Source organism: Dendrobates tinctorius, unplaced genomic scaffold (genome assembly GCF_039654945.1).
Source record: "Dendrobates tinctorius isolate UK_male_01 unplaced genomic scaffold, ASM3965494v1 ptg000196l, whole genome shotgun sequence".
Classification (NCBI taxonomy): Eukaryota; Metazoa; Chordata; class Amphibia; order Anura; family Dendrobatidae; genus Dendrobates; species Dendrobates tinctorius.
In genome coordinates this window covers 18883878-18895196 of record NW_027361863.1, presented here as the reverse complement: position 1 = coordinate 18895196, position 11319 = coordinate 18883878, and the positions used below count along the sequence as shown (strand labels likewise).

Below are 11319 nucleotides of genomic sequence, written 5' to 3'. Positions count from 1 at the left end.
TGCAAAATTGGCTGGAAATCAGATCGGGCGCCATGTCGCGTTGGGAGAGCCCCTGATGTGCCTAAACAGTGGAAACCCCCCACAAGTGACCCAATTTTGGAAACTAGACCCCCAAGGAACTTATCTAGATATGTGGTGAGCACTTTGAAACCCCAAGGGCTTAACAGAAGTTTATAACGTAGAGCTGTAAAATTAAAAAATCATATTTTTTCCTCAAAAATGATCTTTTCACCCCAATTTTTATTTTCCCAATGGTGACAGGACCCCAAATGTTATTGTGCAATTTGCCCTGAGTACGCTGATACCCCACATGTGGGGGTAAACCACTATTTGGGCGCATGGCAGACCTTGGAAGGGAAGCAGCGCCATTTGACTTTTTTGGCTGGAATTGCGCTCGGACGCCATGTCGCGTTTGGAAAGCCCCTGATGTGCCAAAACAGTGGAAACCCCCACAAATTACACCATTTTGGAAAACAGACCCCCAAAGGAACTTATCTAGATGTGTGGTGAGCACTTTGAACCCCCAAGTGCTTCACAGAAGTTTTTAATGCCAGGGGGTGAAAATAAAAAAAAAATCACATTTTTTCCACAAACATTATCATTTAGTCCCCAATTGTTTTTTATTTTCCCAAGGGTAACAGGAGAAATTGGACCCCAAAAGTTGTTGTCCAATTTGTCCTGAGTACGCTGATACCCCATATGTGTGAGAAAACTACTGTATGGGCACACGTCGGGGCTCTGAAAGGAAGTAGTGACGTTTTGGAATGCAGACTTTGATGGAATGGTCTGCGGGTGTCATGTCGCATTTGGAGAGCCTCTGATGTGCCTAATCTGTTGAAACCCCACAAGTGACCCCCATTTTGGACCCCCCCAAGGAATTTAGTTAGATGTGTGGTGAGCACTTTGAACCCCAAAGTGCTTTACAGAAGTTTATACCGTAGAGCCATAAAAATAAAAAAATCATTTTTTTTCCACAAAAATGATATTTTTGCCCCCAATTTTTTATTTTCCCAAGGGTATCAGGAGATATTGGACCCCAAAAGTTGTTGTCCAATTTGTCCTGAGTAGGCTGATACCCTATATGTGGGGGTAAACCACTATTTGGACGCATGGCAGAGCTCGGAAGGGAAGGAGCACCATTTGACTGTTTCAACGCAGAATTGGCTGGAATTGAGATCAGACGCCATGTTGCGTTTGGAGAGCACCTGATGTGCCCAAACAGTGGAAACCCCCCAATTCTAACTCCAAACCTAACCCCAACACACCCCTAGCCCTAATCTCAGCCCTAACCCTAACCTCAGTCCTAACCTTAGCCCTAACCCTAGCCCTAACCCTAGCCCTAATGGGAAAATGGAAATAAATTTTTTTTTTTTTTAATTTTATTATTTTTCCCTAACTAAGGGGGTGATAACGGGGGGTTTGATTTACTATTTATGGCGGTTTTTATATTTGGCAGCTGTCGAACGTTAAAAGACGCTTTTTATTGTAAAAATAGTTTTTGCATCACCACATATTGAGAGCTATAATTTTTCCATATTTTGACCCACCGAGTCATGTGAGGTCTTATTTTTTGCGGGACGAGTTGACGTTTTTATTGGTGCTATTTTTGGGCGCGTGACATCTTTTGATTGATTTTTTTCCGATTTTTGGGACGCAGAATGAACAAAAACCAGTGAATTTCTTTTGGGAGGGCATTTACACCGTTCGGTGTGTGGTAAAATTGATAAAGAGGTTTTATTCGCGTTATTGCACTTTTTGTTTTTCAGTATGATAATAAAGCATTATTTTTTGCTTTGTTTTTTATTTTTATTTTTTAAGGGGTTCAATAAAGGGGTTAACTAGAGGGATAGTTTTATAGGGCGGGTCATTACGGACGCGGCAATAATAAATGTGTACTTTTATTTTTTTTTTATTATTATTTCAAAAAATGAAATTATTAGGGAATATTTTTTTTAAATTTATTTCGCTTTTTTTTATAAATTTTTACATTTTTTTTTACTTTATTACATTGTCCCAGGGGGGGACATAACTGTCATGTGACAGATCGCTGATCTGTCACGTCACACAGCGCTGTGACAGATCAGCGCTCTGCAGGCACTGAGGAAGCCGCCTCCCTGCAGGCCCCCGAAGGTGCCTGCTGCCATATTGGATCCGGGGACCTGCAGATAAGGAGGCCCCGCAGCAGCACTGCACATCACGCTGCTGCGGGGGTCTCAGGGAAGTACGGAGGGAGCCCCCTACCTGCTGATGCTTCCTTGATCCTCTGGTACACTGCGATTATGTTTGATCGCAGTGTGCCGGGGGGTTAATGTGTCAGGACCGCCCCTGACACATAGTGTCGGGTGTCAGCTGTGATAATCAGCTGACACCCGGCCGCGATCAACGACGCTCCCCCGTGAGCGCCGCTGATCGCGTTAAACGTACTATTCCGTCCTTGGGACTTAGGTCCTAGGTCACATGGACGGAATAGTACGTCTAGTGTAGGAAAGGGGTTAATAAGGAACTGATATATTTTTTTAAATAATTAGAAAATTATGTAAGTCTCACAATTGTGAATTGCATTTGTATTTATTCTCCATGAGTTACCGTAATACTGTGTAGGACGACCTTTCGCTTCAATTATGGCTGCAGTCTTTTGGGGTCTGTCTCTGCCAGTTTTGCATATCTAGACGTGACATTTTTGCCCATTCTTCTTTGCACACTCGCTCTAGTTAATTGAAATTGGATGGAGATGTCTGAGATCAGCAATTTTCAAATCAGCCTCAGAGTCTCAATGAGATTTTGTTCTGATCTGTGACTGGGTTGTTTACACACATAAATATGCTTTGATATAAACCTTTTGCAACCTTTTCCTCCAGAATTGCCCTGTATTTAGCTCCATCCATTTTTCCATCAACTCTGACCAGCTTCCCTGCCCTGCAGAAGAAAAGCCTCCCCACAGCATGATGCTGCCACCACCATGTCTGATGGTGGAGATGGTGTTTTCAAGTTGAATTGCAGTATTTTTTTTTATGATACACATACTGTTTTGCATTTAGCCCAAAAAGTTATCCCTTAATCTCATCTGACCAAAGCCCCTTCTTTCACATGCTAGCTGTTCTCCCATCATAACTGTTGGCCAACTGCAAATAGGGCTAATTATAGCTTGCTTTCAAAAATGTCTTTCTTCTTGCCACTCTTCCATAAAGGCCAGACTTGCATAGTATACAACTATTAGTTGTCCTGTGAACAGATTCTCCCACCTGAGTTGTTCATCTCTACTCCTCCAGAGTGACCATGGACCAATTGACTGCTTCTCTAATTAGTGCTCTCCTTTCTTAGGCTGTTTTAGATGACCATGCTTTGGTAAGTCTGCAATTGTGCCATAATCTTTTCACTTTTGGATGATGGATTGAACAGTGCTCCGTAAGATGTTTAGAGCGTAGGCTATTTTTGTAACCTAACCCTGTTTTACTCTTCTCCACAACTTTATCCCTGACCTGTCTGGTGGGCTCCTTGGTTTTCATGATGTGGAGTAGGTAGCCAAGCCAATTGATTGTGCAAATTGACTGATCTGTACCAGGTTTCTGACATACTTTTTGATATTTACAACACTGTTGTCTTTTGACAGAGATCTTTTTGGCAACAAGGCCCGACGAGACTGCTAACACCACACCCTCTGCAACTAAACCCCATAGTTTTCCTCCAATTTTAAGTAAATTATCAAAAGTCAGAAGGAGAAATTTAGAGGCACTCGATACCACGCAGGTGCTAACTTTTATTTTAGCTTGAATAGACATAGCAGGGAAAACAGAGTCCCAGTCGGGCAATGCCTTATCATGTGAACACATGCTTTCTCAAGGCCTCATATGAGTATTTATCATATCGAGTGCTGCTAAATTTCTCCTTCTGGATTATGAGTCATTGCCTTCTGTAAACTGAGCACCATTACCTGTGCCTCTTGCTGCCTGCACTGGAGAGTGGATTGATGGTCCGCGAATCCTATGGTTTTCCTTTGTCCTGTGAAGCTGCCAACATTTGAAGCTTGCAGTGCTGGTGAGCGAATCTTCCTTTGCAAATTGCTAAAAGTGTAACCAGCAAAGCATTCGCAATCCCAACTCACATCCTCCTAAACATTCAAGAACCATATGCCATCCTTTCTAAGTAAATTAAAAACTTTTTATACTTTTTCTGGATTTGATACTCTAAATTCCAACCCAAGCATCCCTCTCTTCCGGAGCCTTCATGATTTGACAATTTTGTTTGACTTCCTTTCCTCTCTAAAAATTTTCCAGATATATTATTCCTCTTTGATCCTTGAAATCCTAGTTTTCTCCATGATTTTAATACCCCATAGACATCTCTTATATACTCTGTAACTGTCAAGGTTTTTCAAGGTGCATGAGGAACCGGAAAAATAATATAGGGGACACTCATCCGTTCTTCCACTGTCTCCCATCATCCTTTTGGCTCTGGTCTTCTCTTTAGCCTTCACTTTTTGGCATTCATTAGGGCTTGCGCGTTGTCATCATGACATGATGTGTGAGACCTACTGAGCACCAAACGGTGAAGACTGAAGAGAAGACAAGAACGGGAGAGCCAGCAGATGATCGTGCGGGACAGGTGAGAGGTGAAATTAGTGTAGTATTTTTGTATTTTGTAACCCTTTCCAGGCCTTATGAGAAAAAAATCCAGCAAAATCGCTAAAAAATTTGGATTATGCCCAATTAGCATTTTTTTGTGAATCTCATAGTGAATTCGATTCACTCAACCTCAGGGCCATGCATGGGCATCCTTGCTCTATTCATTGTCTGTAAGTCTGCCAGAAATAGCCAATCGCTATATTTTGACTATCTCCATGACACGCAGTCAATAAATGGAGCTCTGGCTTACATACGCAGCCACTTCTTCAGTCTTACGAAGCATTAGAGCCTTATTTTCTGGATCAATGGGGTCCATTGGTCAGACCCTCAGCAAGCTATTTTCCATTTTGTGGAGCGGTGATAACTTAGCAAGTAGGGAAAGGTGGCATAACCCAAAGCTCAAGGGTCCCACAACAAAATCTCCAACTATTATGGGTCTTTAAAAAAAATGTTTTTCCTTTATGGACCATAGGTACCTTTTGGGCCCCCAAGGCTTTAAGACTCTGGTTCAATTCATACTCCTGCCTCTGGCTAACCCTTTAAGCCATTGCCTATCATTCAGTACAGTTCTTAAAGAGTTCCACAAACATTTGCAGTAAAAATGCAGTTTTATTTCGATCCATCATGTATAGATAGTCACTTTACAAGTATTCACCCACAGACCGAGCCGAGGCTTATATCATCACTACAGTCCCAGTCACTACAATGTTGTCCCATTATATCCAGGAAGGGAAGTATTACAGATTACCGTCTGGAACATTGTACGAAGTTTCAGCATTTTCCTCTGTAGTAAAATAAAGAAAAAAAGACAATACATCAGTATAGCAGCGCCAGAATATTAAAAAGCTTCACATAAAAGGACCTGGGTCTCAAAAACTTCTGCAGAGATTTTCAACTAATCAGTAGAACTGAAAGGGATGCCATGACACATGTCCCTAGGTCCACATCCAGACAGGATGTCAACTGGTTGCCAGTAGGGATGCGTAACTTGGCTGAAATGCAAATTCATTACATTCACTTAGATTCAACTGGGAAATGCAATTTTCAGGCTTCTCAGAGCATAATATATGTAGGGTTTATTATACTCAACTTTCACCAATTCACAAGACTCATCTTTCCTGTGCAGTCCCTGGCCGGTCTGGTCTTCAGCCCCTCAAGCCCTGACCAAGCCTCACAATATCACGACGTCATGGGATGGTGATGTCTAGTGAGGCATTGTCACTGATTAGGCCTATGAAGTGCGTCCTTCTGTGACGCCATGACGTTACAAGGCCTATGCAGAGCTGGAGGAGGAGAAGACTGGACCAGGACTGGATGGATGGAGACCAAAGACCTGTGATAGGAGGAAAGGCGTGGACTGAGCCTCTAACGTCACTGCACACTTCGTGATGCAATGATGTTACGGTGAGCATAGCCTGAGTGACATCACAACGTGGCACGCGGTGTCATCAGAGGACTAGATGTGCCTGAAACCACAGCCAGGAGTGAAGCGGCTAAAGAAGGTGAGCACGACAAGAGAAGAGGAACAGAAGAGGCGTTGAGGGCTTGGCGGCAGGCTGAGTGGACATCCGGCAGGTGAGAGGGGAGGAAAGTATTGATGTCTTGTTTTTTTTTTACATCCTCGTTTATTATGCTCTGGGGTCCGGAGAACATTCAATTTGCATCAAATAACTGTGCCTCAATTCAAATTTCCCTATAAGATCCACGTGATTTGGGAAATTTGATTCTTGGTAGATTCCATCATTGCTAGTGGTGAGTTTACATTTTTGTGACCCTTACATAATGGATTGATTTTTTGCAGAAAATCTGAAGATATCCATAGCAGCAAATCCTCTTTTCAAGAGTCTTAGGCCTCGATTCATGAAAGTCTTTTTGTCTGAAATCTGTCATAAAAAAAAACTTTGTCAAGTCGCAAAATTTTTGCGCAATGCGAGGTTGCACAAAAATGTGCAACACTTTTGGCATTTTTATGCCAGTTTCAGCCCGAATGGGAAGAGTTGTGGAGTGACGCTACAGCTCATCTAATTCATGATGAGATGTGGGGTTCCTTACTCTAGAAATCTTACTCCTTGGCACGAGGCACAAAATCAAGCACACACCCCGCCACATTTCAGATGCACCTTTCTCATTAAGAGGTGTATGCAATCCACCACACTCCCTCACATAACATCGGCATGAACATGAATTGGGCCTTCATTTTTGGTTAGATACAAACAGTGTCTAACAGTGGAGGACCGGTCCTGTCTTGCCTTACACAGACTTCCTATAGATGTAAATGGACACTGTGTAATATTTAATGCCCCCTGAGGAGGCACTGCAGCGAAACAAGATGTATAGTACCAGGAATCTCAACAGATTATTACTTTGGGTCTAGCTTTTTTTTTTTGTAAGGAATTCATCTAACAAGTGGTAATTGTCCAAAGCCGAGACCCCTTTTGACTTCTTGATGGTTTCTTACCTGACAGATAATAGTCGTATATTTTAATATTTGCTGGTTCCAAAGCGCGGACACAGATCTCCTGCTTTATTGATATGGAGAATTCATATTGTTCTTCTAAATAGAGCTTAAGACAGATAAAGAAGATGGATGTTATGCAAACAGCAGTAAATCAGGCAACTTTCAATAAGTGGCACTGATCAACAAATTAAGAAATTAATTGATCATTCCCATAATATGAGAAGCAGCAAATGTACCAAGAAGTGGATCTGTAGCCTTTAACCAGGCACATGAAAATTCAAGGGAAAGGAATTGGCATTCCCAGGAGAGATAAAAAAAAAACAGGATCTTCTTTATTGATATATTAGTTAAAAAAAAAATCACATGTGCAGTTCCATGTTGTTAACCCTCTGACGCCTGTCCGGTGTATGGCGCACCCTTAGTCATAGCGATAATGCCCCTTAATCTGTGACTATAATTAAAATCAGTAAGAACCAATCATATGTGAACAAGCTCATAACGTGTTTAATTCATTTAGGAAACACCTGCATCATTTCTATCATTTAACCCATTAGGATGTTTGGTGTTTAGCAGCAGAATCCAATACATTTCTTGCATTAATACCGTAATTTTTGGCGCCAATCGCCTCCCCTTTCTGGGCAAGGTCGCTTTTTCCAACCCATAACATACCAAACTACTGATACTTTTATTACGTTTCTCTATGAAGCGCTTGGTTTCCCCTGAATACGTAATATTGCCATTTATGAAATTACGTATGTGTTAAGACCCACGTTTCTTAACCCCTTTCACCACCAGGCAATTTTCCGTTTTTCGTTATTAACGCTCCTTCTTCCAAGAGCCATAACCTTTTTTTTTTTACTTTAATGTCAGTATAGCCATGTGAGGGCTTGTTTTTTGAGGGATGAGTTGTACTTTTCAATGACACCATTTATTTTGCCATAACGTGTACTAGAAAACGGAAACAAAATTCCGAGAGTGGTAAAATTGAAAAGAAAAGTGCAACTCCACAATTGTTTTTTGGCTTTTTTTTTATCATGTTCACCATATGGGAAAACTGACCTGGAAACATGATTCCCCATGTCAGTGTAAGTACGCAGATACTAAACATGTATAGTTTATTATTTTTTGCTGTCATTTTCCAAGACCTGTAAGGTTCTCATTTTTCAGAGCTGGGGCTAGGTAAGGGTTTATTGTTTGAGCGCCAAGCTGACATTTTTATTGGTACCATTTTGGGGTAGATACAATGTTTTGATCGCCTGGTATTGCAATGTGGCAGCGACCAAAACAAATGTACCGTAAATCTGGATTTCTGATATTTTTCGCATTACGCCATTTACCTTCGGATTATTTTACTTTATATTTTGATAGATCAGGCATTTCAGTATGCAGCAATACCAAATATGTGTGTTTTTAATTTTATATTGTTTTATTTTTAATAGGGCAAAGGGAGGGTGATTTGAACTTGTGGGGTTTTTTAAATTTTTTTATAACTTTTTGTTTCACTTTTTACTGTATTTTAATAGTCCCCTTAGGAGACCTGAGGCAGCACTCATCCAGTCGCCTGCACTACACGTAGCAGGGCTTCAGTATTGTAACGTATAGCAGAAATGACGATCTGCTATGAACGTCGGACACAGGCTGGCATTCGCAGGAGTCTCGTGATGATCAGCGCGGCGATCTTCTGCAGTCTCCTAGCTGTTATGACAAGCCATTAGAGACACACACGTTAGCAAAAACTGGGTGGCCATTATGATGACTAAGTTGTCATCATATTTTCTGTATTTATTTAAATGGAATCCTATACTTTAAGAAACGCACAGTCACCAGTTAATCACCCCCAATGGATCGTCCGCCGTGTGGTCAGAGAGATGATCAGTGTCAGACTGAAGAACATTGGGCCCACCAGAGGATTTGATCCTGAAGGCCCACCTTTCTCCCCCACTCAAGGGGCCAATAGCAGCTGCAAGGTTTGCACTATGAACTCTCCTAAAGGAGAAGTCAGGGCCCACCGGAGGATTCTCCAATTCTCTGGCGGGCCAGTCCAACCCTGGACGATCCATTCACATAAGGAACCAACACGTGATTTTCCTTACTTCACCATACAATCATTTCTCACATGACGGGACATTCACTCACCTCGTCTAGGTAAATGACACAAACGTCTTTCTGGAAGGAAACTTTCTTCACCACATCTAATTTCAGGAGCTGTAAAAGAAACGAAGGTTGGAATGTAAATATATATTTTTACCGCATTTGGTTGCTTTGTGGTTTCTTTACCAATTTTCCCCAATCTATGACTCTGCTGTCAGTGCATGCTCGAGAAGGGGAAAGCCACACATGTAAAATCCGATTCTGCATCTTGCTTTAGATCACAAATTTCGGACCGTACAATCACCTGCAGCCCAAAATATGTCACCAATTCAATGTTTCCTAAAGATCATAATTAAACTTCTTGTACATGTCCTCACAACATCCGTACTGAAATATCCCCATCAGTGGCCTCCAAACTAACAGTTTTGCATTCCCCTAATCCACCATCATGTCAATCTACAAAAATCCACTGTCTATAACTGTCCTCTCCATACATCTCTGCCCTAATCTCCTGATATCTCCTCACACATAATCTCCAGTATATAACCTGTCCTCTCCATACATCTCTGCCCAAATCTCCTGATTCCTCACCACACATAATCTCCAGTATATAAGCTGTCCTCTCCATACATCTCTGCCCAAATCTCCTGATTCCTCACCACATATAATCTCCAGTATATAACCTGTCCTCTCCATACATCTCTGCCCTAATCTCCTGATTCCTCACCACACATAATCTCCAGTATATAAGCTGTCCTCTCCATACATCTCTGCCCTAATCTCCTGATTCCTCACCACACATAATCTCCAGTATATAAGCTGTCCTCTCCATACATCTCTGCACAAATCTCCTGATTCCTCACCACATATAATCTCCAGTATATAAGCTGTCCTCTCCATACATCTCTGCCCTAATCTCCTGATTCCTCACCACACATAATCTCCAGTATATACCCTGTCCTCTCCATACATCTCTGCCCAAATCTCCTGATTCCTCACCACATATAATCTCCAGTATATAAGCTGTCCTCTCCATACATCTCTGCCCAAATCTCCTGACACCTCACCACATATAATCTTCAGTATATAACCTGTCCTCTCCATACATCTCTGCCCTAATCTCCTGATACCTCCCCACACAATCTCCAGTATATACCCTGTCCTCTCCATACATCTCTGTCCTTATCTCCTGATTCCTCACCACATATAATCTCCAGTATATAACCTGTCCTCTCCATACATCTCTGCCCAAATCTCCTGACACCTCACCACATATAATCTTCAGTATATAACCTGTCCTCTCCATACATCTCTGCCCAAATCTCCTGACACCTCACCACATATAATCTTCAGTATATAACCTGTCCTCTCCATACATCTCTGCCCTAATCTCCTGATTCCTCACCACACATAATCTCCACTATATAATCTGTCCTCTCCATACATCTCTGCCCTAATCTCCTGATACCTCACCACATATAATCTCCAGTATATAATCTGTCCTCTCCATACATCTCTGCCCTAATCTCCTGATTCCTCACCACATATAATCTCCAGTATATAATCTGTCCTCTCCATACAGCTCTGCCCTAATCTCCTGATACCTCCCCACACATAATATCCAGTATATAATCTGTCCTCTCCATACACCTCTGCCCTAATCTCCTGATTCCTCACCACACATAATCTCTAGTATATAATCTGTCCTCTCCATACATCTCTGCCCTAATCTCCTGATACCTCCTCACACATAATCTCCAGTATATAACCTGTCCTCTCCATACATCTCTGCCCTAATCTCCTGATACCTCCACACATAATCTCCAGTATATAATCTGTCCTCTCCATACATCTCTGCCCTAATCTCCTGATACCTCCTCACACATAATCTCCAGTATATAATCTGTCCTCTCCATACACCTCTGCCCTAATCTCCTGATTCCTCACCACACATAATCTCCAGTATATAATCTGTCCTCTCCATACATCTCTGCCCTAATCTCACCACATATAATCTCCAGTATATAACCTGTCCTCTCCATACACCTCTGCCCTAATCTCCTGATACCTCCCCACACATAATCTCCAGTGTATAATCTGTCCTCTCCATACATCTCTGCCCTAATCTCCTGATACCTCACCACATAT

The 11319-nt window shown here is 41.9% G+C and overlaps 1 protein-coding gene across 1 annotated transcript in view; it reads right to left on the bottom strand.

Moving 5' to 3' along the window:
* Window positions 1–5211: 5211 nt before the first annotated feature.
* The window catches only part of LOC141056094 (alpha-2-macroglobulin-like protein 1), an 80927-nt gene continuing 74819 nt past the window's right edge, over window positions 5212–11319 (bottom strand). Inside the window, exons 20-22 of the mRNA XM_073552751.1 lie at window positions 9217–9285; window positions 7081–7186; window positions 5212–5406 (exon numbers count right to left, since the gene is read on the bottom strand). Of these exons, the coding sequence (XP_073408852.1) occupies window positions 5360–5406; window positions 7081–7186; window positions 9217–9285 (222 nt within the window). The 3' untranslated portion in view covers window positions 5212–5359. The remainder of the gene's footprint in view (window positions 5407–7080; window positions 7187–9216; window positions 9286–11319) is intronic.